At 51.3% G+C, this 26,037-nt stretch overlaps 10 protein-coding genes across 10 annotated transcripts; 4 read left to right on the top strand and 6 right to left on the bottom strand.

Annotated features, from left to right (window-relative positions):
* Positions 1–160: 160 nt before the first annotated feature.
* Positions 161–1,979, top strand: NECHADRAFT_34554 (uncharacterized protein; the record flags this gene model as incomplete). The annotated part of the gene is made up of 5 exons (XM_003044021.1): positions 161–278; positions 334–587; positions 645–1,301; positions 1,358–1,748; positions 1,789–1,979. The coding sequence occupies 5 exons, from the start codon at positions 161–163 to the stop codon at positions 1,977–1,979; spliced, it is 1,611 nt and encodes a 536-aa protein (XP_003044067.1).
* A 1,659-nt stretch (positions 1,980–3,638) lies between these two features.
* Positions 3,639–4,403, bottom strand: NECHADRAFT_77020 (uncharacterized protein; the record flags this gene model as incomplete). The annotated part of the gene is made up of 3 exons (XM_003043912.1): positions 3,639–3,965; positions 4,044–4,200; positions 4,255–4,403. 3 exons carry the CDS (start codon positions 4,401–4,403, stop codon positions 3,639–3,641), a joined length of 633 nt encoding a protein of 210 aa, XP_003043958.1.
* A 1,207-nt stretch (positions 4,404–5,610) lies between these two features.
* NECHADRAFT_77019 (uncharacterized protein) lies at positions 5,611–8,507 on the bottom strand (the record flags this gene model as incomplete). Its single annotated transcript, XM_003043911.1, has 2 exons — positions 5,611–8,035; positions 8,083–8,507. The coding sequence occupies 2 exons, from the start codon at positions 8,505–8,507 to the stop codon at positions 5,611–5,613; spliced, it is 2,850 nt and encodes a 949-aa protein (XP_003043957.1).
* Positions 8,508–8,867: 360 nt separating this feature from the next.
* NECHADRAFT_34757 (uncharacterized protein) lies at positions 8,868–9,899 on the top strand (the record flags this gene model as incomplete). Its single annotated transcript, XM_003044020.1, has 1 exon — positions 8,868–9,899. One exon carries the CDS (start codon positions 8,868–8,870, stop codon positions 9,897–9,899), a length of 1,032 nt encoding a protein of 343 aa, XP_003044066.1.
* A 1,193-nt stretch (positions 9,900–11,092) lies between these two features.
* NECHADRAFT_34701 (uncharacterized protein) lies at positions 11,093–12,282 on the top strand (the record flags this gene model as incomplete). The annotated part of the gene is made up of 3 exons (XM_003044019.1): positions 11,093–11,420; positions 11,471–11,558; positions 11,601–12,282. Coding segments are annotated over 3 exons (1,098 nt in total), but the record flags the coding sequence as incomplete, so codon positions are not given.
* A 324-nt stretch (positions 12,283–12,606) lies between these two features.
* NECHADRAFT_34486 (uncharacterized protein) lies at positions 12,607–14,207 on the bottom strand (the record flags this gene model as incomplete). The annotated part of the gene is made up of 2 exons (XM_003043910.1): positions 12,607–13,893; positions 13,932–14,207. The coding sequence occupies 2 exons, from the start codon at positions 14,205–14,207 to the stop codon at positions 12,607–12,609; spliced, it is 1,563 nt and encodes a 520-aa protein (XP_003043956.1).
* A 1,086-nt stretch (positions 14,208–15,293) lies between these two features.
* Positions 15,294–17,209, top strand: NECHADRAFT_77016 (uncharacterized protein; the record flags this gene model as incomplete). The annotated part of the gene is made up of 3 exons (XM_003044018.1): positions 15,294–15,458; positions 15,838–16,885; positions 16,941–17,209. The coding sequence occupies 3 exons, from the start codon at positions 15,294–15,296 to the stop codon at positions 17,207–17,209; spliced, it is 1,482 nt and encodes a 493-aa protein (XP_003044064.1).
* Positions 17,210–17,391: 182 nt separating this feature from the next.
* NECHADRAFT_66932 (uncharacterized protein) lies at positions 17,392–18,990 on the bottom strand. Its single transcript, XM_003043909.1, has 2 exons — positions 18,259–18,990; positions 17,392–18,208 (listed from the first exon to the last, which is right to left on the bottom strand). The coding sequence occupies exons 1-2, from the start codon at positions 18,957–18,959 to the stop codon at positions 17,611–17,613; spliced, it is 1,299 nt and encodes a 432-aa protein (XP_003043955.1). The 5' UTR covers positions 18,960–18,990; the 3' UTR covers positions 17,392–17,610.
* A 1,199-nt stretch (positions 18,991–20,189) lies between these two features.
* NECHADRAFT_77014 (uncharacterized protein) lies at positions 20,190–22,081 on the bottom strand (the record flags this gene model as incomplete). The annotated part of the gene is made up of 8 exons (XM_003043908.1): positions 20,190–20,240; positions 20,295–20,677; positions 20,728–20,894; positions 20,941–21,448; positions 21,495–21,579; positions 21,637–21,728; positions 21,779–21,815; positions 21,866–22,081. The coding sequence occupies 8 exons, from the start codon at positions 22,079–22,081 to the stop codon at positions 20,190–20,192; spliced, it is 1,539 nt and encodes a 512-aa protein (XP_003043954.1).
* Positions 22,082–24,570: 2,489 nt separating this feature from the next.
* Positions 24,571–25,794, bottom strand: NECHADRAFT_66931 (uncharacterized protein). Its single transcript, XM_003043907.1, has 2 exons — positions 25,467–25,794; positions 24,571–25,419 (listed from the first exon to the last, which is right to left on the bottom strand). The coding sequence occupies exons 1-2, from the start codon at positions 25,774–25,776 to the stop codon at positions 24,710–24,712; spliced, it is 1,020 nt and encodes a 339-aa protein (XP_003043953.1). The 5' UTR covers positions 25,777–25,794; the 3' UTR covers positions 24,571–24,709.
* Between the last annotated feature and the right edge of the window lie 243 nt (positions 25,795–26,037).

The raw sequence follows: 26,037 nt of genomic DNA, 5'->3' as shown, positions 1-26,037 counted from the left end.
GACTCGGCATCTTGATTTGAAGCCCGACGTCGGACCTCAAGGTTAGCCATTTTCCCAGAGGAATAATGACTCGCGAGCTGTCGCGTTGGTGACGTGAGAAATAACGCACAAAAGGGTGAATAGATACCAGTCGTGAACTGCTAAGGCTAGCTACCCAAAGATGACTCAAGCTTTTGAGGTTGTTGTTTATGGCGGCACGTCTGGCGGAGTTGCCACAGCCATTCAAGCCGCCAGGCTGGGACGGTCTGTAGCGCTTGTCTCGCCTAATGAGCATATCGGTAAGAATATCCCTAAAGGACCTAACGAAGCCCTAATAACAGGGGTCAATGATAGGTGGCATTCAGATCAATGGGCTTGGTGCTACGGATATCGATAACCAGGCCGAGTTCCAGAACAGCACCACCCTTGGCGGTCTGAGTCTGGAACTGCATGAGAGAATCAGCCGACATTATGGTCGCCTTGAAAGACTTAAGGAGGTCGTCGAGAAGAAGATAAAAGACCCTGATGTTTGGCGATTTGAGGCCCGAGTCGCCGAGAAGATCATCTCTGACTGGCTGGCTGAGTATTCCAACATCTCCATCATCAAGGTTGGCATTCACGCATTTGAGAAAATCTTTCAGCTACTGATTTCTTTCATTTAAAAGTCCCCGTTGAAAGAAAAAAACGCGGTTGATCGTGACGAGAAGGGGATCCTTGCCATCCATCTAGAAAACGGCGATACGATCCCGGGCAAAGTCTTTGCCGAGGCTTCATACGAGGGCGATCTTCTCGCGGCAGCTGGCATCACCTGGACCCGAGGCCGCGAATCATCAAAAACCTACAACGAGTCTCTTGCGGGCGTTCGCGGTGAGACTCTATACCGCCAGATCGACGTTGACCTAGACCCCTACGTCAAATCCGGAGACCCCTCAAGCGGCCTACTGTACGGCATCTCAGACGAGCCCTTCGGAAGGCCAGGCGATGGTGACTTGCACCTGCAGTCATACTCGTATCGACTACCGTTGACTGATGACCCCGAAAACCGCGTGCCTTTTTCAGAGCCAGAAGGCTATGATCCCGCTCACTATGAACTTCATAGACGCTATTTCGCAGCAGGAGGAGAGTTTTACGTGCCAAACAAGCGGTTACCCGGCGGAAAGACTGATCTGATAGGTTCTGAGGGTGCCTTGTCTACTGATTTGCTTGGGATGAATGACGAATGGCCTGTTGCGTCTCGAGATGGTAGGGAAGTCATTCTCAAGGACACAGCTAGGTTTACCAAGGGACTGCTATGGTTCATATCAACTGACCCCGGTGTTCCCGTGAGTTTGCCGCTTCGTTTGCGCCGCTAGACTTGACTAACCGTAAACCTCGAAAGGAAATCTATCGCAAAGAATGGTCACGCTTTGGCTACTGCCGCGACGAGTTCTCCGACAACGATCACTTCCCCTACGAGCTCTACGTCCGCGACGGCCGGCGCATGGTATCCGACTATGTCATCACCGAAGCGACTGCCTCGCGTGACGTGGGTGAGCCACAGGTAGATGACCCTGTGGCCGTTGCATACTGGCCGACAGATACACACAGCGTACGAAGAATCCTGCGCGACGGAAAAGTACACAACGAGGGCTTCATCTTCAAGGATGGACACAAGTGGCGGCCATTTGGAGTTGCGTATCGCGCTCTGGTGCCCAAGCGGACTAACGCTTCTAACTTTATCACCGTGACATGCCCGAGTTCATCTCACGTAGGATATGGCAAGTTTCTCCGTGCCACAACTTTGACACGATTTGTTGACTTGTGTTTTAGGGGCCGTCAGGTTGGAGCATCAGTTTTACGCCATTGGCCAGGCCTGCGCCAACGCCTGTGATATTGCATTGTCCAAGGGCTTGGCCTTCCAAGATTTGCCATATCCTGAGTTGGAAGAGCGACTGGTTGCTCAGGGTGTTATTCTAGATGCTACTCAAGTTGGAGCTCCAAGCTTCGCAGACGAGCGATAAGGGTATTATCTAAGTAGGGATATTATCTAGAGATCTAATAAGAATCCACAACACCTTTCTCACGCTCTTTTCTTCCTTGTCATCCTTTCGCCAATCCTTATCAGCTTTAGCTATGTCCTTCTGATAGTCCTCCTCGTATTTCTCCTTTCGTTGCTCCAGCTTCCCCAGCTTCTTTTCAAGCTTCTGTTCGTCCTTTGTATGCTTCTTCTGTGCCTTGATAGTCTTTCTCTCAAGTTTTCTCATGTCCTTTTCATAGTCTTCTTCCGCTTTTTGCAAATCCTTAGACCGGTCTTCATGCGCTTTGACTCGGTGCTTTGCCATTTTCTCTTCCTCTCTCTTTCGTTGGCGTTCACTTGTGGAAGCATGCATTTTGCCCATAAAGTTGTCGGGTACATGCACAGGCAACGGGGTGAGATCCAACGGCTCGATCCAAGGTTCAAGTGCTTGAAGCCTGCGCTGCTGTGCAGTCATGGAGGTTTGCTCCAGAGCATCTTCCAAAGGACTCAAGATCGAGGCATTCTTGTCGATCTTGCCGTCACTGTCAAGAATTGGCATCTGAGCACAGCGAGCTACTGCGTCCAATTTCGCGATTTCGACTCGGAGACCTCTGGGTGCGAACAGCTCCTGGTTGGCTTTGGAGATGCACAGCTCGCTCCGAGACTTGCTCACGGCAAACGTTGCCAGATCCGCAGCCACACTAACCGAGTTGCCGATGATTTGCGTGGTTTGCAAGGGTACCATGGAAACGATACTGCCAGCCAATCCCAGGACCTTGACAGGTGGACTGGCCACTGTCGCGCGGTTGAGGTCATCGAGGAATCTGAGAAACGTTTCTCGAGGTAAACCGTATCTCTCAAGTACCGGCGGGAAGGCTCGTAAGAAAGGCGAACCAAGCTTTGAGCTAGTTGCTGGTATGGCGATGGGTTTTTGTAGAGAAAGGGTCGATGGATTTTGGTAGAGTGTCGGAACTGGGAATGCAGGAGGTTGACTTTCTCGTGAGCCTGCTGGTTCTAACATCGGTGCAAGGTCATTTGAGTATGGGGGAGGTGCACCAGGGCAGGTGTATCCATCCCTAGAATCCGGAGGCATATTATTGAATGACATCCTCGTTGAAACTAAAGAATTTTGACATCTCAAGATGGATGGCGAAATCAACATTTTTTATATACCAAGTCGCAGTTAGGGAGGGAGCCAGTGATTGACGAAAGGAGTTAGCGATTCGAGCGGCTCTCACGGCTCAGTGATTACGAGCTAGGACGAAAGAAGTTAATGATTCGAGCAGCTTGGCCGGGTGATTGGCTAAAGCTGGAATGAGCTGCTGTGGATCGTGTCAGCGAGATGATGTTGTCGCGGGATTGGCAGAGTGGTGTTTCGTTTTCACTGGGCAATTATCGGTGATACTACACGCGACAAATTATGGCCATGTTCGGTCTCCTCATTCCGTCACACCCACGGCAAGAAAGATTAGAGTAACTTTGCATCACAACCTGATTTAAGTGGTTGGTCAACTATTGTTACCACATAACTGGTAGTTGAACAACAGATTAGAGTAACATCATCTAAGGTTAGGTCAAGTTCTTAGAAGAGCCTTTGATGTATTTCACGAAGCCTTTGCTGAGGAGAGTACAGAAGCAATGAGGAGTTCCTTAATGGCATTCCCTAAATGACTGTAGGATTGTCTCTTGTGTTGGTAGATACATCACGCCGCACAATGTGAACGGTAGACCCTTCTCCTTCTCTTGCCAACTCATCATTCTCATCCTCCTCAGAGTCAGGGATGACCCTATCCTTGTCCGACTCAGCGGGAGGGACATTCTCGGGAGTGGGAGGATCAAGATCCATCCCCATCTCCGAGGAGGATGGGAGCTCTTCCGGGGGGAAGCCGAAAATACCGTGACCACGGTGGGCCGAAGGTCTGGTGACGGGGGGAGAGGGGCGGGGGAAAGAGTTCTCTTCGGCCTCTTGGGCTTTTTCGTCCTCCCATCGCTAAATGAACAACATGGTTAGTACTTGGATGACTTTCCAAACCCGGTAGTCAGGATATGATAGGGGTCTCATACTTACAAGATGGGCCGCGGTCTTGCAGTGGGCCTTGACCCGCTGGATGAAGTGGAGGTTCGCGCAACCTCGACACCCCATGTCTTTAACAAGACATCGGCCGTTCTTCATCTCGTCATTAGAGATGGACCAGTCCATCTCCGTCACTAAGCGAAAATTAGGACTCTTTGCTTCATTTAGAATCTCCGAGACAAGAAAAAAAGGCTTCTGATCTTACTGGAGAGCTCTGGTGCGACCCGGATCTGGGTCATCACCGGAAGTGGTGGAGGAGTTGGAGGAGCCGGCGGCGACGAGGATGGCGCTGGCGAAGAGGAGCCGGCGGAGGACGTGACGTTGCGGCGGCGGTGGGGGGAATAGTGAGGGCATTCCCGTCCCTCCGCCGGAATGGGATCGGCGGCGCTTGCCGGGTCGGCGAAGAATCAGGACATTCTTTCAGATGCGAGTTTGTATGATCTGTTTTGGGGAGAAGAGAAGTCTGGTTCCCTCACGAGATCGACTTGTGCCCCCTTCTCACGTGTTCTCACGTGCTGGTTAGAGGGGGTTTGGCAACAACGAGTTTGGTTGGGAAGGAGCGACTCCCGCCGACCCCAGCGTCTGTTTGAAGAAGTTCCAGGCAATAAGGCTGAGATGCATCAGGCCGATAAGATAACAGCAGTGATGGTTCACTGTTCAAGTTTGGCTGCATGAAACGGCATGACGTTTTCTGCTCCTCCTGCGAAGGTCTCTCATCCTCCTCGGGGATAGAGATGAATTGCGAGCCTTTCACTCCGGAAGATATACTTTACCAGACGAGAATACATAGGTAGGTAGCAAGACAAGAAGATACCGCACCATCAGACGTGTTAGACGACGTACAGAACGACAGGTCTTGGGGTGCAATTTAGAACATAGCATTAATATTCTCCTCATGAATCTCTGGGTGTCTTAGTCCAAGACTTCATAAAGTAATATAGAAACCTTTCTAAACCTTGATCTTAATTTGCTCTTTTATGGCCGCTTTTATATATGGATTTGATAATATCAAGCTAAAGATTCACAAAGAATGGTTGTTGGTCGCGGTCTGAACGCGTTCTGACTTATTCGTCCCTGTAATGCGATGGGAGCAGTGGCAAGCTTGCCGGGTCGGAGACGGGTCCGGACAATGTTTAAAAAAAAGAAAGAAAGAAAACAGACAGGCGCAATCCGGGGGACTTAATATGAACGAGGACAAGAGCGATGCCATCACAGACTCATTTTATGCGGATTTTCCACGTGCTTGGTATGGTCGTTGGCAATGAAGGAGCGACCCTGTTGGCCGGCCGCCATCGGAGCAACCTAAACCAGGCCAGCATGCCACTACCATCTGTGATGGATCCAAATATGTCAGTAATCTTATGGATTAAACTCTCTAGTAAGTATATCCAGCATTTCTTCAAGACAATATTGTAATAAGACATAAGGCTCGGGGTTGTCACTGGCGGAGAACGCATGTGCATCTCTGTCCCAAACGCCCCATTGTCTCTGGCTCTACCACGGGCAAGGCTTCTAAAGACACACAATACATCGCCTTTTATTCTAGTACAGTCCCTTTAACTTATTTTACCTGCTCAATCCGTGACTCCATGAGCACCCTCAATTTGTGCATGTCCGCCGCCCCGTACGTATCCTCCAACAACTTCATCACCCCAAGAGCCGTAATCTCTGGATCCCATGCATCTCTCTTGACCACTGCATGGACATCTGCATGCTCGATGAACATGGTCACAATCTCAGCCCATCTTTGAGTGCCCTCTGGATCAATGTCGTAGTGTTCGATCCAGCCTCTCCGTTTGGCATCGCGGAGGTGGCGGAGAACCGCCAACCAGGGGGTTACAGACTGACCAGTGACGAAATGCTTGTATTTGTGATCAGGGCCAGGGTTGATGGCTGACTGGTTCGTGATGAGAAAGTGGACTAGCTTGGGGGACGACAGCGGAAAGATGGTCTTGTTGCGGGAGCAGAGGAACTCGGTCGCGTACGACAGCAACGGTGTCGAGCCATCGTCATTTTCCTCATCGTCGCCGTTCGAGGTTTGAGCATGTTGAACCTCTTGCGAGACATATTCCGTAAGTCCAAACTTGGTGGCGAGACAGAGAAATGGACGCCGAATCGAAGGAGCCTTCATTCGGATCTCGTACGCGCCAAATGTACTCTTCGCCCAATGGTCGTAGGGGTCCGAAGGTTTCTCTAACCACAGCCATGAGATGGTCTTGTTCATTTCATTGAGAAGCGGCCGCTGAAGATTGTCCGGGTCATTGAGAATGTACCGAGCGTGGCTCATGGCGAGCGCGATGTCAGGGTACCACTCGTCCAAGCGACGATGATGTTCAATCTCATCAAGAGGAAACTTAAGTCGAAGGACATATGATCGCAAGAGTCGAAGATGAGCATCAAAGTCCTGCGACTGAAGTGCCTTGAGGCGTTCGCCCGCTCCATTCGCCTCCATCAGCCAGTCTCGGACAGTTCGGTGGATATAGATGACTCGACAGCTCGTGACGAGCTTTGCGACGTCGGCGCGATGCACCCTTTGGTTTCCGATTCGCCTTTGATGGATGTTCAGCAGCCCAGAGAAGCGATTCTTGATGTGTCGGGCCGTCATCGCACACCGTGTCTGAAGCTCTTCGTCTGTCGCCTCACAAACCTCTCGCTCCAACGCAGCAACGTCATCATCTTTGTGTAAGGCAAATGCCAGCTCCCAAATGGTGAGGGAGGTCGATGACTCATCCTTGATAAAGTCGGCGACGATTTCTCTGGCGTGGATGAGCTGGAAGAGCGCTGCTGTGTCAAGGACCTCGGTCTCGGATTGATCCTGGAACAGCAGCTTCTCAAAGAGCGCATCCAGATCCGACGGAAGGCTTTGCAGTGCCTCTTGCAACGTCTCAAACTTCTCGCGTCGTCCGAATGCCGATAACATCCTCTCGGCCGCAAGCCTCACCCAGAGGAACACGCCATCCGCTCTCTGGACAGTCGACAAGATCAATTGTCCGCTCGCCTCCTCATTCGTCCTCATCAGTCTTCGAAGTGGTGTGTTGGATCTGAACGCGTCCTTGACGTAACGACACATGTCCTCGTGGCTAAGATCCTGCAGCTTGGTGTTCGGCACGGAGCTGCCAAAGGCTTCATTGAACACGGCCCAAGGACGGGAGGACAGGCACATCTTGAGGGAATTGCCATTAGCTCCCGTCGTCTTGTCTCTCGTCGTCAGACTTTTGAAAAAGTCGATAATTTCGTGATGATCGCCGTCGAATTCGTCTAGACCGTCGATAAACAGACAAATGTTGGCGTCCTTCAGCGCGGCGTTGAGGAATGTGTCGAGGGCAGCTCTCAGGTCGACAATGGTCCATTCTAACTCGAGGCTGATCCGCTCCTTTGTCGTCATCTGCCTCACCCTTGCCCAAAGATCAGGGAATGTCTTGGCAATAAGCTCTGGGGTCGAAGAAAGCAGCTGATGGAGGAGAGACCGAAGCAAGCCTGTTTGCGATCGTTGCTGTCGAGAACCACTCGTCCAGAAAAAGAAGCCTGCCGTGTTGACGGGCTTGTCAGCTCCCCAGAGGCGCAGGTACTCCATAGCCGTACGATCCTGGGAGAGGAACCTCATGAGTGTCGACTTGCCAGAGCCAGGCTTCCCGGTGATCCAATAAATGGGACCCAGCTCGTTCGTCTTGAGCCATGTCGTAAAAGAATCGCGAAACGCATTCCGGAGAGGTTGGGTGAGGGGAGAATCGTCAAAGATCCATTCAAGAGTACGTGAATGGGCTTCAGTCACTTCATCCTCACGGTCGCGCATGCTCGAGTACGCAAGGCTCTCGAGGATGAAGTCGTTGATGATTCCGGTGGGGGCAAGACGTGGAGCTGAGGTGGGAGAAGCAGGCGCCGACAAGAGCTGTTGGGCGAGACTGTCGGTCTCGTCAGGATCGACGTCGCTGGCAGTCAAGTCACCCAGCGAAGGGTGTTGCAACGCGCCTTCGCCATCATCGAGGCTGAATTGAATGTTAGTCCGACACTTCTGAGTGATGACTGCACTCACTCGGAATCCTCTCTCATCTCCTTGAAGCGGTGAACGACTTCGTCAAGTCGCAGGCCAAGGGCATGAAGATCGTCGAGCGACCACAAGTCACAAAAGTTGGCGCTGTCAATAAGCCCGTCTTTGACGGCGGATGACTTCAACACGCGATCAATATGGACGACGAGGTCCTCGGATATCTTGACACAAGCGAACCTGATCAAAAAAAGAGGCTGGCCGTGCCCGTCGCGGCCGGTCTCTTGGACAACGCCCTTGATGTGCTGGGCCGACTTTGACAGCGCATCCGACAGCCCAGCAAAGTCAGCGACAGCAGTTGAGGCCTTCTCTCCATGATGAATATCTCGAACGACGCGATAAACATCAAGAGCGACAGTCAGACACTTCGCGATGGCGTCAAAGGCAGACGCGTCAATTGCAGCAGCGGCCATTTTATAGCATGTAATGGGCACGTGCGATGTCTCTTTCTACGAATTTGTACGAGATTTACTCTGAATATATATACGACAAGTGCTTTCCACCTCAGGAACCTTTGTCTTCTCGATGGTGTGATAAAGATTGTTGTTGTTTTGAAAAGGTAAGACGTGGCCTTGAGGGGTTTAAATACGAACGACGCATTTCGCGCGCCGCAGTCACGCGTTGGAGCATCCCTGTCTTTGCATCAATCTGACATTTGTTACGGCATCATATCCGTACATCTCGATCCTTGCGTAGGGACATTGATAAGCTAGAGTGTCTATCTTTGGGCGCACATGTCAGACTGAGAGGCCGAGCAACCGAGACCATTCATCATGGTCCCTCGTTCAGCATCAATAGCCTTCTTCTGCCTCATCGCATCTACCCTCGCGGCATCACCAGGCCTTCCTTTCGTCATCAATACCTGGGGGGGTGACTTTACAGCCGCAACAAATGCCGCCTTCCTCGCTCTCCAGCGCGACAGCGCATCATCCCTCGACGCCGTCGAGATCGGCTGCTTGACATGCGAGCGCAATCAGTGTGACGGAAGTGTAGGGTATGGAGGTTCACCCGACGAAGCCTGCGAAACAACCCTCGACGCAATGATCATGGACGGCACCACGATAAACTCGGGAGCTGTCGCTGCTCTTCGTAGGGTTCGCGATGCTATTTCCGTTGCGAGACATGTTCTTCAGCACACGACGCATTCTATGCTTGCGGGTGATCAAGCGACCGAGTTTGCCCTTCAGAATGGCTTCAAGGCTGAGAATCTCACGACTGCTGGATCAGCGGAGAAGTGTCGGACTTGGAAGGAGGACAATTGCCAGCCGAATTATCGAGTCAACGTGAGCCCAAACCCATCAGCCTCTTGTGGTCCGTATGAACCTCAATTGGGAGACCCAAGTCCACGCTCAAAGCAAGTCTCACACGACACGCTCTCTCTAATTGCTATCCACACGGAAGGCTCAATGGCAGCTGGAACAACGACCAATGGCGCGTCTCATAAGATCCCCGGCCGCGTCGGCGACGGACCTATCGTCGGTAGTGGTTCCTACGTCGATGGCGATGTCGGAGGATGCGGCGCCACAGGCGATGGAGACGTCATGATGCGATTCCTACCTTGCTACCAGGCTGTCGAGAACCTGCGACGAGGCATGTCACCGACAGAAGCTGCTGAGGATGTGGTTCTACGAATGCTGCGCAAGTATCCAGATATTTCGAGTGGAATTGTGGTGGTAGACAAGCATGGCGAGCACGGCGCTGCTGGCAGTGGGTGGACCTTTACCTACAGCTACAGAGGGGGAAGCATGGATAAGACCGAGGTCATCACGGTGCCACCTGTGAAGCTATCTCGGGCAGAACTATGAACGTGTTCCAAGGCACCCTATAATCATCTAGACAATGCAAAGACTTCCCCCCAAAGGCTCCAACACCCCCAGTCCAGACCCATATCGCCAAGCTCCCAAACCCCCCATCTTCTCCAACAAGCATCAACTGACTCGGATGCTTCTCCGTACGCTAACATACCCCGCATCATCATTTCTCTTGCCCCAGACAAAGTTAAAATGGGTCCAATGTCTCGACTCTCTCGTCGACAAGGGGTTTTATCCATGCTTCGCTCTTTTTCTTCCCCTCCTTCTCCTGTATAATGTCGTCCTCGGGTTCGCGAAAGGTTTCCAAGGCGAGACGGTCACAGAAGAGCTGCATGGTAACGCCATCTTCTCCGTGTCTTAGGGTTCTGCTGACAAGTCCTAGAATTGCCGCTTAAGGTATGGAGGCTACACAGACTACGCTTGCTGTTAGCCATCTGCTGATTGTCAATCTCGCGATCCTGCATTTATAGACATGTTAAATGTAAGTTCTTCACCATTCATTGATCGAAGCGCGCTCACATACTCTAGGCGATAACACCAGACCATGCAATCGCTGCGCCAGGAATGGAGTCGAGTGCCTCAGTGAATGGATTCGCTTCAAACACCAGCCGCCCAAGATTCGGTAGCACATCTACTCATGACCCTTACGGGCTATTCCACTAACACCTTCCAGTCTCTCGACCGCAGCTAATGCCGCATCCAATGAGTACAAGTTCTCTAAGGATCAAACCTGGTGCTCACTGGACGGCGACCTCGAGTTTGTGGATGAAGGAAAGAACCTGCAGTCCATATACCAGACAGAAGACGCTGCCGATGAAGGAGGCAAGAGTTCGCAGGATGACTCTGAGCAAATCACTCCGTCTCGTGAGTTTGGCCATCACAGCACGCCGGACCAGCAGCTCGATTCTCTAACGCTTGATGCTGGGCCATATCTCTCAAGCTACCACGACTCTACCTCAGAAACAAGTTGGCCGACAGATCTATCGAACACCAGGCTGTTGGAACGACCTTCTTCACGGCAACACGACAGCCCAGCATCAGGCTCAGTCGTTCACCCATTAGGTGATGCATTACCGCTTTCTCTCATCGATAGCTTCAGCCCACTGCCCACAGAAGTCGGGGCACACTGCACAGAAGCAAATCATCCCACCTTCACAGAAATACCCGTTTATCGGGACATCTCAGTGTGGCCCCTCAAAGACCCCATTGAAGCCAAACTAATGCGCTACTTTATTGAGAAAATCGCCCGTCGCTTCGACCTCTGTGATCCTGAACGGCACTTTGCGCTGGTCGTCCCGTGGAGAGCAGCGTTCTGTCCGCCTCTTCTAGACGCCGCTTTGGCGTTGAGCGCGAGGTGTCTGAGCAGGACGACGGATTTTGACTCTTATATATCAAATAGGTACTATCAGAGGTGTTTGAATGCTCTCATTTCGACGCTTGGGATTGCGGATGCTTTGAAGAATCAGGATCTGTTTGCAGCTGTTGTGTTGTTGAGGACGTTGGAGGAGATTGATGGTGAGTCTGTCCCGGACACCTTGGGGGAGACACTAATGTTTTTCTTGCAGGGCCATTATCCGGAGCTGACTCGCAATCGCACTTGCTTGGTGGTCATCTCTTTGCCAGCGCTTCAGCATCAGAGCACAGCTCCATCTTGTGGTCTCCAGGAGTGCTCAGGGAACCCGATAGGCTCACCAGTCTACGACGTGCAGCTCTTATTGTCGCGTTCCGTCAAGAAGTTTACATGGCCTTTGCCTGCCAGAGGCCTGTTCTTCCGGCATTCTACCTCCCTGAGATTGACCGCTGTCTCGATAGCCCGACGGACGACGGCACCTGGACAAACCGAATACTATTACATCTTGTCGATACCTTAAAGTTCTGCTTTGGGGACGAACCCATGAGCCCGGATCAAGCGATGGAAAAACACAGCGACCTACTAAAATACGCAGAAGAATGGTACGCCAAGAAGCCACCCAGCTTCAACGCCCTCTTCCTCGACGAAAACACCGACAGACGAATAGCCCCCGACATCTGGATCCTCTCCGACGCCGCAGCAACAGGTCTCCTCAACTACCATCTCCTCCGTATCCTCCTCCTCTCCTTCGACCCACACACGCCCCGCGTCGGTCCATCCCGGGCACGCTTCCTCAAGCAGCAGGATAGGGATATTAAGGAGGAGGTGAAGACATGTATTGGACTTGCTGAGGGGAATCCAGAGTGTGCGCCGCATTTTGTGCTTGCGAGTTTAGGGATTGCACTTGCGGGGGATAGGTTTGAGGAGAGGTGGGAGAAGGACGAGTTGATGAAGTTTTTGAAGAGGGCTGAGTCTTTGCATGGCTGGAGCACGTTGGCTGCGCAAAGGCATTTGGCTGAGGCTTAGGATGAGAGATGCCTGAGGATTTGTACATTATGGAGAAACTAAGGAGGACTTTTGGATGATCTATACACAACATAGTAACGGGGTTATCCAATTAATGTCTTCATTTACCTTATCGCATCGTTCAATCCCGTAGCAGGTCCCCCGGTTCGGAATAGCATCTCGATCCGATTAGGCGAGGTATACGTGTACAGCCATTATCATTGTTGCAGACCAAGTTGTCTGTTCTTGCGAAAAAGTAGATTTAAGTAGTACCATCAATTTCTAGACTCAACGCTTTAAGCAAATAGCTCTCCTCTTCCATGTAATGCTTTTGGTAAGAATTCTCTAAACCCTTCGCCTCCAGACCTTGACCGGCATCTCCTTAGTCAACAAATTCGTCCCCTCATCAAGTTCCGGCGTCCAGTCCTTACTAGGCAACGCCATACCATATCTATGAACAACAGAAGCAAGCAAAACGGTCTGCTCAAGATACGAAATATTCCTTCCAATACATCCTCGCGCGCCCGTGCTAAACGCAATGAACCCACGTTGAAGTTCCTGAGCACCCTCGCCGAGCCATCGTTCAGGTCTAAACTCTTCAGGCTCGGGGAATACTTCTTCGTCACGGTGGGCTGTCCAGGCCGAGATGCTGACTGATGTTTCCCCGGGGATGAATTCGTCGCCGATGGCACAGCCGCCTTGGGGTGTACGTCGGGGGAGGTTGAATGTGACGGACGGTGTGATTCGAAGTGTTTCGTCGATGACAGCGCGGAGGTATGGGAGGTGCTTTACTTTAGCAAAAGGCGCGACCTCTTCTTCCTCGTCAAGGGCAGAGTCGACCTCTTCTTGCAGCTTCTTGAGAACGTCTGGGTGCTTGAGGAGGTGGTACATGGCGTTGTTCATGGCGATAGCCGTGGTGTCAGAGCCAGCGTTCATCATGATAGATACCTCGGCCACAATCTCGCCCCATTCCTGGTTGTTTTGACGCCCGTTCTTATCCTCCATCAAAGCTTGAAAAAAGTCATCAAGCTTCTCTCCAGCACGGTACCGAGCCAGCCGCTTCGTCGCACGATGGTATACGATGTCGTCAAACTGATCGCCGAGACGGAGCATGCGTCGAAAGTCCTTGGATAGAAGACGTGCGAGGTACTCGTTAGTCTTATACCAGGAATAGCCCCAAACAAGACGGGACTGTGCAATGGCGGTGTTGTGAAGGCTCTCGACAAAGTTGGCAGTATACAACGTGCCATCTCTCTTCTCCGCCGTGCAATCAGCAGACCCATTATCCAAAAAGCCAAGCTTCTCCGAAAGACCAATATCCGCAATGGCCTCGACCGTAAAGAAGTTGGTCCACTTTCGATAGTCAAAGGTAAGCTCGTCCGGGTGGGGGTCTGCAGAGCCCTTGGAAGGAAGCGTGCAGGCGGCGTCGCAAGCCTTGATGAAGCGCTCAGTCTTGTCGGCCACCTTGTATTCCCAGTCTTCGAGGTTCTTGATGGCGTAGGCCGATGAGAGAACTCTTCGCTTGCGAGCGTGGTCGGCTTTGTTGACGACATCGGCCAGGTGGGTGTGGGACCCTCCGGTTACGACGTAGAAGTGATCTTTTGTGCAGGGTGTTCCATGGCCGTAGATTTCCTGATACTTGTTAGTAACTGGAGTGGTTTTATAGGTACTGGACTCGCCTTGATGGCTTGGACTCCGGAGAAAGACAGAGAGTTAGGCCCAATGCGGACCACAGGATACTTCTTGTGCAGCTCTGTAAGTCGCTTCGTCCGAAAGCCTTTTGATGCTTCATACATAAAGCCCAGGTCGGTGATACCAGCCAGAGAATTCATGGCAGGGTACTTACGAAAGCCCTTAGGGTCTCGGAGGTACAGCCATACTGGGCTAAGAACAAAGTAGTAGACAAGAAAGGAGAGGAAAGAAACGGAAACGACAACGGCATACATCTTGGCTGAGCTGTCTTCGACTTGGATGGTTGTTGATTCAAGACTAGACTGAGCAATGGCCAGCGCCATATATACACAAGACTGATCCTCGAATATCGGGATTTCATTCCATTCTAGAAAGTTTTGCAAAGACAACACATCTCGGGCTCCCCCACGGGGTGGAGATGTCGCCTTTGATCACCATCTCGGAGCCATTTACCCCGTCGAGCCTGTTCCAAGCAACCAACACCATCTCAACTCCCGTTCTGACATCGGCATTCTCTCAGATTGTGGAGAAGTAAATGCAAGATGCAGATGCAAAAGCAAGTCTAGATCCATGACGATGAACCCCCAGACACTTCAAACACGGACCATCCAGTCTAAAGCCATCCCGGTCCTTGACGTTGACCAAGATGGAAATTCGACCCGAGATCCTTGCTCCGTCCATGCTCCGCACTAGATCCACACCACCTTCGGCATCTTTTTCCTCATCAAAAGTTGGAGATGGTCTAGGCGGGCTTCTTCCCCGCGTCTCGAAGCGACCACGGCGACTAACGATTCAAGTTGCGTCATTGCTCACCGGTACGCGGATCAAGAAAAGGATGAGACTACAAAGGCTTTAACTAATGAATCTTTGTCTAAGGTTAGGTATGAAGATGTGCGAAGAACAGTAAGTAGTATGTATAGGGTTATCAGAGAGTCGCATATTCTTATGATAGTTTTTATAATGCATAATGTATAATTAAGAGTAACGGTGTAAGACTACTGAAAAAAAAAACCGATATCCCCCTTGGTGTTGTGCGTCTTTGCGCCCTTTCATCCTCAGCCCGCGTAGCCAAAGATCAAGGCAACAGGTGTTTCAACACACTCTCAAACAGGAGTTCCATACCAGACTTTACACAATTGTCATCCATGACCCATCAACCAACCTGCGTACAATGGTAGCGGCGCTGCTGGGCTTGTTTGCGGCCTGGGCTGCCCACCCACAAGCAGGCCCAAAGGCTAAAGGGCAGCTTCTAGGGCCAAGTCAATAAAAGCGCCTTCGTCCCGACTCTGTGTAAGAGCTAAGCCTCTCCGGTGGGATGACCCCTTGGATTAGATCTCGCGATGGGGCGGGGGCAAAGGCTGCCCAGAATAGTAGTCGCGCTCTTCTTTCACGCGAGGCCCTCACAGAGAAGCAATAGTAGGCCGATGAAAGCGTACGGCCATAAGGGGCGCCCAATGCCGGCGAGCCTTGCGTTCCAGGACGAGAAACGAGCGGACGAGGTTAGGGTTAGTCATGAGCGGAACAAATTTCCCTGTTCACATCCTGACTTGCATGGAAAAAACTCCCGACGTCTTCGCACTTGGCGTCGTCTTTTCTGGCCAGACCAAGAAGACGAGATTTAACCTAGGTGCGAATTCCTGTCAGCGGCGAGCAGGAGGAGCCATGTATAACCCGCCTTCACCATCTACAGAGCCTTGATTGTATCTCGCAGTGTCCGTCCCTGTGGTTAACATCTCTAAAGTGGCACATGCATTCACTTTCTCTACACGTTGGCTCTCTCCATACGCTCGTTTACCCAGTTCGAGATCAGTCTGCAGTGCTCTTGCATCTTCTCATGACGTTCTTCATTTACAGCAGTTAGTTACTTAGTTAAACCACTAATAGACTCAATATAACAAGCTGAAGCCATTGCCACCAAAATCTCTCAACCCAAGCGGAAAAAAGTGCCTCATCAAGTCTCCTTCTACTTCGCCAACCCATGTCAAAGCCCTTACTAACTGCAAGCTCTACAGGCTCTCCATGGTCGTTCCCCTTTACATCGGCGAAATCTCTCCCCCCGAAATCCGCGGCTCCCTCCTCGTCTTCGAATCTCTCTTTGTCGTCCTCGGCATCGTCATCGCCTTCTGGATCACATACTCGACAAAAGACATGAGCAGCCACTGGTCCTGGCAACTTCCCTTCCTTATCCAAATCTTCCCAGGCATAATCCTCGGCTTCGGTGCTATCTTCCTCCCCTTTTCTCCACGCTGGCTCGCCTCTAAGGGTCGTGAAGAGGAAGCATTGGAGAACCTCGTCAAGCTTCGAAGACTTCCAGAGAGTGATCGCCGTGTTAAGAGGGAGTGGATCGAGATTATCGCCGAGGCTCGTTTCCAAACCGGCGTTCTTGCCGGGAGGCATCCTCTCCTTACATCTCCCGAGAACAAGACTGTGTCGAGTACCATCAAGCTGGAGATTGTCAGCTGGGCCGACTGCTTCAAGGCCGGCTGCTGGCGACGCACCCTCGTAGGTGCCGGGCTCATGTTCTTCCAGCAATTCATCGGAATCAACGCCTTGATCTACTACTCACCCACGCTCTTTGGAACCATGGGCTTGGATCTCAACATGCAGCTCATCATGTCTGGTGTGTTGAATATTATCCAACTCGTCGGTGTTTTCACTAGCTTGTGGACTTTGGACCGCTTCGGCCGAAAGACAATTCTGCTTATCGGTAGTGTCTTGACTGTCATTCCTCTGGTCATCATCGCAGTTACCGTTGGACTCTTTTCTGATAGTTGGCCTACTCACCGCGCCGAAGGATGGACCAGCGTTGCCTTTTTGCTATTTTACATGCTCGTCTTTGGCGGTTCTTGGGCTCCTACTCCTTGGGCTGTCCCTGCCGAGGTTTTCCCCTCTAGCCTTCGTGCCAAGGGTGTCGCCATCTCTACCTGCTCAAGTAAGTCCCCTTTCCCTAACACCCATACACATACAGAGAAACTAACTCTTTAAAGACTGGATCAACAACTTCATCATCGGCCTCATCACCCCTCCACTCGTCCAAGCCACCGGCTTCGGAGCCTACGTGTTCTTCGCCGTTTTCGGTCTTCTATCCTTTGTCTTTGTGTGGTTCTGCGTGCCCGAGACACGAGGCAAGACCCTTGAGGAGATGGACACTGTGTTCGGAGATCGCAGCGGTGGGGATGATAATGCCAAGAAGGAGCATGTCCTCCGAGAGGTATATAACGAAAAGATGAGTGGTGTCTCCACACCCAAGGAATAGGCTTGGATAACCGAAGGTTGCGCAAGGGGACTTTCGGGATTCTTTATGGTCATCTTCCGAAGCTCTAGTGCACTTGACTAGGGAGACTCCAGCACGTATGAGAAACACATTACCACTTGCACCTACACCTCATATTATTCTCCACATATCTTTTAGCCATATTCAGGTATAAGTCTTCAAGTACTTTAGGTAACCCTTTTCACCTCGTGATTGATATGTGGTTCAAGAGCTTCATGATTAGTACTGCTATATAAATCAGAGACAACAGTTGAGCAAACTAACATCCCCTTCGCTTTCCAGAGCCAAACTCCTCTGTTCAAATACGGGCTGTCCTTCATCAAGAAGCCAGAGTCTCAATGCCGACAACAATATGGATTCACATGATGGGCCTTTCATGGCCCTCAAGTGTCGAAACCCCATCCGACCTGGTCGTTTTGTCCACCGACAAAGCGCATCAAGCTGCTCGCACCCCGGGCAGCATTGAAGCGACCGCCCTGGAAAGCAGCTGCGGCAACACCTAGGGCAGCCCGAGTATCAACCTGAGGTTGGTTGTTCTGCTGCACTTCTGCCCTGTCCAGCACCTCATTCAGGTAGGTGTCACCCGCCAAACCATCGTACCGGTCCAGGCACAGCTGCTTGATAGCAGGGCCGTACCTACTGGTCCACTGTTCTTCGCTGACAGTGGTGTACCTCTTCTGACCCTGCTCGTTAACATGAGCGAAAGGCCACTGGGCGCGAACGACTTGATACCGCTTAGTCGTGAAGAAGAGTACAGGCCAAGCAAAGATCCAGAGAAAGGTGAGGTAAAAGATCCAGCAGATCCAACCTGTCAGTCGCCAGGTGTTAAGTCGGCTGGTCGAGTAGATGTCGACTGCTCGATCGGCAACAGGGAACTCGATAGTGAGTTTTCCCTTGTAGTTTGTGCTCCTGATCAAGCCTGTAAGACGAGAGCGAAGCTGCTCCTTGTCCATACCGGTGACGGTACGAGTAAGACGGAATCTGCGACATGTTAGCCAAGAGGAACAGGTTGCGGTACAAGCTGCGCTTACGTTCTGGTTGCCGTCGCCTTGGCGCAGTAGAGGTGACACCACTCCTTTAGAGTAGGCTTTGCGTGGCCAACTTCAATACCACCCTTGGCCCCAGGCGCGCGTTTCTTGAGGACGGTGCCCCGGTAGGTCTTCTCTCCACCCTCCGCAGTCACGAGTTTCATCTCGTTCGGGCCATTGGGGTTAAAGTTGGGCCACAGATAATTCCGCATGCTAACCATGATGCGGAAATCGGTCACATCCTCACGCCTCTTCTTCCCATCCTTGTCACGCTTCGTCTCCTTGTGTGTGCCGACGATATGAATGTACGGCGACGGAGGAAGTTGAGCCATGAGGTTGATCCATTTCTGGAGAAACAGAGGATCGGCATCGGAGCGCTCGTCCTGCAGGTGGATCACCTCGTTCCCGATGTGGGTGCGCTTGTTGCCAATGCGATACGAGGTGAAAGCGAAATGGGACTCGGGCTCGGTAACGCCAGTCCAATACGGCTCTTCCTCTTCATCGGCATCTGGGTTTCTGATTTGGGGAGCAGTGGTAGGTGGCATTATGGTGCTGTTGTCAATGGGGGTATAAGGGGGAGCGGCATCGTCATCGCCATCTGCAGCGACGGCGTCAGTGTAGGCGGCTTCACCGTCGGTCGTGTGCATGGACAATGCATCGGGATCATCGCGGAAACCGCTGCTTTTGGGACGAGGGCCACCCATGATTGAGATCTGTACTTGGCGATGATTAATTGATGATCGTGATGTGAGAAAGTCAAGTTAAATAACGCGACTCGAAACACGGGTCAAAGCTCCTTTTTTTAGGCAGCAATCCTTCCGGCGATTCCCTAAAGGAGAATCGCTGCGAGTTGAACGTGGAGCGCTTATTCTGCATGGGTACGGCGTAGCTGCTGCCGAGCATGCAACCACTAACACAACACGACTGACTGATTGGATCAATGGAAATCTAGAGGAACTGATATTCCAGTAGGTGTTGAAACGGGGGGATGCTGCTGCGCTGAGGGCTGATACTGAGTGTGAAGGATCCCACTCCGCCCTAGGCAAAAGAGAACGCTCTCTACCTTGGTCACAAGTAGAGGTACCTATCAACCTTGACACTGAGCAACAACCAACCGAGGTTAACCCAGCGACCAAGAAGGATTGAACCCCTTGTTTGGAGTCACGTGCTGCTTCTGATTTGCTTAGTGAGGAATTCACAACGACATTCGTCAGTTATATCATCTTTTAGTTTGAACACGAGCATGTTATTGTGGTTGTCATTGTAGCAGAGATTTGTAGAACAAAGCGAGAGGTCAAGGGGTGTGATGGGTTGGTGTAGTCAGAGTCAGTATCACGTGACAACTGTCATGTTTGACAGAACCTCTCGCAACACCCCCCTCGACAAAGGAGAACTCAACCCTTTGGAATGCAAAAAGGAAGTTCGCGTATTCTACACGTGGCAATCTCTCCCGCCGGGAATTGAACCCGGGTCTCAAGCGCATTGTGAATGACAAGCTTGCATACTGACCACTATACTACGGAAGATGATGGTTGTTTAGCAACCATTGTAGCGGATTCGATGCCTGCCGACTTGCCAGACTCCCTTATACGCCGGCACTAACTCATAACGACTGGGTTATCTTCTTATGGGGCCTAGTTCCCTACATAGCTGGAAATTAACACAGTTGAATTGTGTTTCGTTAATAGGAATTGGGGTGCAGTAGATAACTGGGAATGACGGGTCGGGGGAGAAGGGGTCAGGCGTTCGGCACGGCAATCATATCAACTTCTCTTCGCCCGGCAGTAGCTGAGCTCTCTGGAAGAATGACTAAGTTTTAGTTTGCTTTGGTTTCATCATTGGTCTATGTGTTATCGCAATTGTGAAAATAAATTACTCTGAAGGTCTGTTCTCTCTCTGCTTGCCCTGGCATGTGCGCCTCGGCTTCCACAACCTCAAACATCAATGGCCTTGAACAATAACTTGCGAGACGGGTCAGGAATCGACTTGACTACGAGTTAGCAACCTCTCTTTCTTTTTTTATAGATCCGTCAACTCACCATGTGTGCAAACTCAATGTTGGGATATCTCTCCGTAGCATCAACCAGCTTGATATCGTACTGCAAAATCGTATTTGCCAGGATCATCTTGATCTCATTCGCGGCAAAGAACCGGCCAGGGCAAGCGTGTCTGCCAAAGCCAAAAGTGAGACTGCTCTGGTTCACGCTGACAAACTGATGAAGCGCCGCCTTCTCGGCCGACCCGTCATCCTTAGCCTGCTGTCGGAGCCTGTAGAACCTCCAAGGGTCAAACTTGTCGGCTTTAGGGAAGACGCTCGAGTCTGCGCTGATGGCGACAGCGGGGATCTCTATTGTTACGCCTTCTGGAATCTTTTGGCCGTTGGATAGAGTGAATGGCTTAAGAACCTTGCGTTGGAAAGAGGCTGGATAGTGTTAGACAAGGGGTATGGAACAAAGGCATTCTGGTACTTACCCATTGTGGCAGGATGGAGACGGAGTACCTCCTTGAGGAAGCTATCCATCTTCTTCATGTTCTGCAGGGCTTGACTTGTAAAGACACCAGAGGTCTGCGAGAGTGCCTCACGGATCTCAACCCGAAGTTCTTTTTGCACATCAGGCATAGCCGCCAAGTCATAGAATCTACCACAGTTAGTATGCGACTGGAAATAAGGGCAGGGGGACAAACGCGTTAGTGGCAGTCAGTGTCGTCGTATGAATAGCCGCAAAGGTCAGGCCCAGCTGTACCTTGGCGAGGTTCTGGCTGTTCTTGTCTGGAAACTTGTCCTTCCTATTCATGAGCCACTCAAGCATGTCATCCGGCTTTTCGGCGGAAGGATCGGCTATGGCCTCGGCCCTCTGCTTGACGATAGGGTTAAGAAACTCCTCAGCCTCCGCGATTCTCTGGTCTAGACGCTTGACAGCAGGCAGCCTCGACGCAAGGAACGGTCGTAGCCAAGGACGCATCTGCTGTACGGCGCGCTGTGCACCCATGACTTCCATGGTGTAGTTGATGGCAGCGTCGAGATACTTTTCAGACTTGCATAGCTCGGGTCCGATAAAGACGCGGCCTGAGACCATGCCCACGATGCGGAGGAGGCTGTGGTGGATGTTCACTTCTGTCCAGTCATCGCAGGATGGGATGGAGAGTTGGAGGGCTTCTCGGACCTCCTGAGCGATGGTGGGATTCAAACGGTCTACAGATAATGAGTGGCGTGGAAGACAGGTGATCGATATACTCACTGAGTGAAGGGGTCAAATCTCCCTTGATGGTGTGAGGAATGATGGGAACTGATGTTTCGATCTTGGTATACTTCGTTTCCATTGTCTAGATACGTACCTGTTCAGCCTAGGTTCGTGCATGTAGATTCAAAGCCATACTCACCTCGTCAACGGCAGCATCCATGCTCACGACTGAGTCAGGAAGCTTGTGTAGTTCAGGAAGGAATTTGGGAGAGATGACAACAATCGGGGACGCTGGGCATGTCAGAGATCTGCAAAAGGTTACCGGGCGTCCATCAACCTACTTCTGCTGGTCGTGATCGTGAAAACTCCATCTTTGAACTACTCTCGGGTCAGTTTAGGATTAGGCCCTGAGGCATCGAGATCATTACCTTTTGGTATCCGTCAGAGTAGAGCTTCCTGGCCCCTGCTAGGTATGCCATTCTTCGCTTTTCTGCATTTCCATCTCCCACGACGGGCAGACTCCGTAGTAGGATGGTACGGTTGATGGTTGGGCCGAAAGCAGCTGTAAGGCAGACAACTACGATGGCAAGAAGGGTCGGCCACCGGTTGACGGCAAGGTCCACGAAAGACTGAATGTTTCCCATGATGAGCAATGTGCTGTGCTGTGCTGGATTGAGGAGGAAGGATGGTTGCTTATGTCGACTTCAGTCAATCCGGACAGAGGCGTCCTATTTATCACTTCTTGAAACACAGTGACACGGACGTCTGATCCCCTTTCATACTTGATCGGCATCTAGAATCTCTCTCGGGGAGATCCCTACTCGTCGCCTTGCTGCGTCACCAACTGCCGCATAATAAGACGAGTCTAATTGGTCAATTTTATCCGTCACGACATATTTGGAACGGAACGAGAGATTCCCATGCATAAATGTGCACAGGACGGGAAGCCAGCAGGGGTTTGATACGCGTGTTCGTGAGCTACCGAAAGTCTAGCGCCTCACTATCGCTGATAGCATGTAAGGGGTCTTGCCGTTGATTGTAACGATACGAGTCATGGACTAGGAGCGTGCTACTCTGTTTCGAAACTAATAATGATAATCGGCAAGCTAAGCCCTGCGATGGGCATACGTGTCCTACTAAAAGACACACGTAGACAGTTGCCGTGTGCCGTGACAGTCCGAAAGCGAGACCGAGACCGATAAAGGCGACGATCTTGAACCACAATATCCTGGCCTGTGCTTTTTTGAGTTGCAGATGCTACACAATGTGGTAGCGGCAGATGCAACCACGGTATGTGGAGCATTTGACGTCTAGGGGAGAGATTGGGTAGATCGTTTATCGGATCGGGTTGACGGGCCATATTAAAAGCCCGAACTAACCTGGTCATGCAGACAATGTTTCATATAAAACAGGTAAAACTCCCGTCGCGACACACGAACAGCATATGCATAGGTAGTTGGCATGTTGGACAAAAAGTCAGGTGCTGGTGTCTATGGCGGCACGTCGAGCTGCAAGTGGCTGTTCGAGCCTCGTATTGCCATGACCTGCTGCTCATCAGATCTGCCGTGCTTGAGCCAAGGTGTCACGATCAAGCCATCAAAGGCGCGGTATCGCTCCAGTTCCAAGTCCTATCCAAGAAGCAAGAGCTCTCTCAGGAGTACAGGGCGAGGGTCGTTGTATTCGAAAAGTATTGTATAATTAAAGCCGTGGGCCTGAAGTAAATACATCTACATTTACATACCCTGTGGGTACTACAGATATAGCATCTAAACGACCACGGCGTTCCATCCAACCTCGCTGTAGCCATTGGGGACATCACGAGCCATAGCAACAGCGTAACCCCAAGTGCTGTGCGGAGTGACGAAGAACTTGGTCATGATGGAACCTGCCTCATCGAGGTAGCACATCCACTCGAAATTATCCCTATTGCAGCTCTTCCAGGGTGCAGTGCAGGTGAGCTTGCCTTGGTTCAGGTCACAGTTGAGATAAGCGATGTAGTCGCCGCCGACATCAATGTTTTGCTGGATGCAGTTGACGAGGTATGCTTTTCCGGCAGGTTGGCCGTTTTCGCCAAAGGTTGCGCATACGTATGTGTCAGGGTTTGACGTCTTGAGGCGACCAGTCTCTGGCTCGATGGAGAAGAGTTCGGCGCTGGCGTCACCGGCTTCGTAATCAAAGGTGATGAAGGGTGCGCGGCGGGATGCGGAGAGACGGGTGCCGGCTGCGGGCGATGACGATGAAGGTTGGGATGGGAGAGAGGCCTGCAGAGGTGGTGGAATTGGCGGCTTCCGTGGTAGAAGTTGTTTCGACAGCCGAGGTTGCCGAGATGGAGAGGGTCGTCGAAACGTCAGTTGAGATGAAGGCTGTGGATGAGGAGGCCCCAGTCGAGACTGTCGATGAAGAAGCCTCAGTTGCAGAGGCCGACTCGGATGAGACGAAATGACTGCACAGAACGGCCTTGGGGTCATTTCTTGAAGGATGCAACTCACGTGTAGTAGATCAGGCCTACAAACAGCAGCAGCAACCCTTTCAACAGAACAAAGGCCCAAGGTCACCACCAAATCGCTAACACGCATAATCATGAACAAACATTAAAAATGAGTGACTAGAGTTGAGATGCAGACAAGAAAAAACGCCGTGGCTTGAAAGTGGCGGCGGCAGCCGTTTGTATCGAAGAAACGGCTTGACAGGGGCCGAGTCGATAGTTTGCTTCTAGCTCAGGGACACTCTTACGCGTTTAAGCCACTTTTGGCACTAGAGGCGGGTATTCGAGAGGTTGTTTTTTCTGCATTGAGTCTGATTGGCAAGAAGACGAGTTGGAAGACAAGGGTCTTTGATGTGGCTGATGGGGAGTTGGTTGGTCATTTGTTGGTGATGAAAGGTTCACGATATCAGGTTGTTGTAACAACATCACTCAGCGTGCCCAGGTCACGATAACGGAGAGACCCTTTTCAACGAAAAAAATTGGTATCATAGAATCCAAAGCCACAACAACACTGTCGAAACAGAAAGTGCGCGATGTCTTGCGGGTCTAATGAAATGAAAGAAGCACTAACATGGCATCGCAGAAGAATCTGAACAAACAGCAAAGGGATCAGCTTTCAACTTGAAGGGGGTTTTAGGGATGGAGTATGAGAAGCAAATAAGTCATACCTTTGTTAAACAAGAGAAGGATGAACAGGACGTAATCGATGCTGTAGCAAACCCCTAGGCATGCAAGAAAACAAATGATGCACGTTGTCTATTCATACACAGCTTGTCAACTCAACATACTACCCCTCCATCTCCCCCGGAAGCTCCTCTTCCCACTCATCATTAGCATACGCACCTTCCAGAGAAACAGCCCTCTTCCTACCTCCACCACCGTACAGAGCCTCGAGCTTCTTGGCATCCATAAAGACATTCTGCATCTCGGCGCGCAGGTTCTCCTCGTCCGTGTCACCGTCGCAGGCTCTAACCCTGAATCGGATTACTCGCCGTCCGACGCCGGATGTTAGGAAGGGTTTGATGCGAGAGATTACGGTCCAGGCGAAGCGGGCAAAGAGGTATTCTCGACTTCCGGAGACGAGGCATTTGATGGGGCGGTCTTGGTAGAGGGCTGCGAATTCTGATTCTCGGGCGTCGAGAACGTGCAAGACATATTCTGTGCGGAATTCTCCATTTGGTTCGCGGTGTTGCTTTGGAACGAGGGCAAAGACGCTCTGATCAAAGCAGACATAGAGATCTGCCTTGAGAGGTAGGATGTTGTGTTGGTCGTCCAGACTGTGAGACCCTCCACCATAAAGCCCCATACCATTCTTATTAAACCACTGTTGTTCTTCTTTGGGGATTAAATGTGCCCATGTGAATGCGTAACTGGTGTTTGTCACAGCGCATCGCTTGGTGTGGAGGCCAAGTGACGAAGTTGGGGCGATCCACCAGTCCGGAAGTTTATCGTGTGGGAACTGCCAGTCGTTGAAAGACGGCACAACAGCATATCGTTCTGAGCTGTGTCAGTCTCATATCCGTCAGAAAGAACGTCCATATTACCATCATCCTCGATAAAGAACCAATAGTCCCTGTCAAGCAAAACCTTTTCATCATCCGCCACTATATCCTGCCCCTTATCATCCCTCGCAAGCTTCCCCTTCTCAAAAGCATTATTCGCAACAATCTGACAAGCCGTAAGAGCCGTCCGATAGTGAACACCGTAGGCGTTATCCTCGGCACTATAATCAACGCGGGGCAAGCAAAACAGCAGGTTGAGGGGCTTCAGATAGCCAGGATGATAGAAGCGTATCTGGTCATAGTTGAGGTTCCTGACCTCGAGGGAAGACACTGCGGATAGTGAGCGAGACATTTGGGAGTGATGGCGTTTGAGTGGGAGCAGGGGTTGAAGGTGGCTGTGACGTTTTTTTCGGTTTTATGAGGGTTGTGTGTGGTCACACGCGATGATGACGTCGTTTGCAGACGCTAGAAGGGTTGAAACCAGGGCATGTCGACTGATAGCGCCCGATGTCTTGTGTACTCTAATCATCTAATGAACCTTTGACACTTGAGACTGTCATAGTTCTGGCCGGACGCCAAATTCCGACCTCTTTCGTAACTCTGTAGATATAGC

Source organism: Fusarium vanettenii (assembly GCF_000151355.1).
Source record: "Fusarium vanettenii 77-13-4 chromosome 2 genomic scaffold NECHAsca_26_chr2_2_0, whole genome shotgun sequence".
NCBI classification, from domain to species: domain Eukaryota; kingdom Fungi; phylum Ascomycota; class Sordariomycetes; order Hypocreales; family Nectriaceae; genus Fusarium; species Fusarium vanettenii.
Note: the sequence above shows the minus strand (reverse complement) of the source record. Positions and strands in the feature narration are given on the sequence as shown.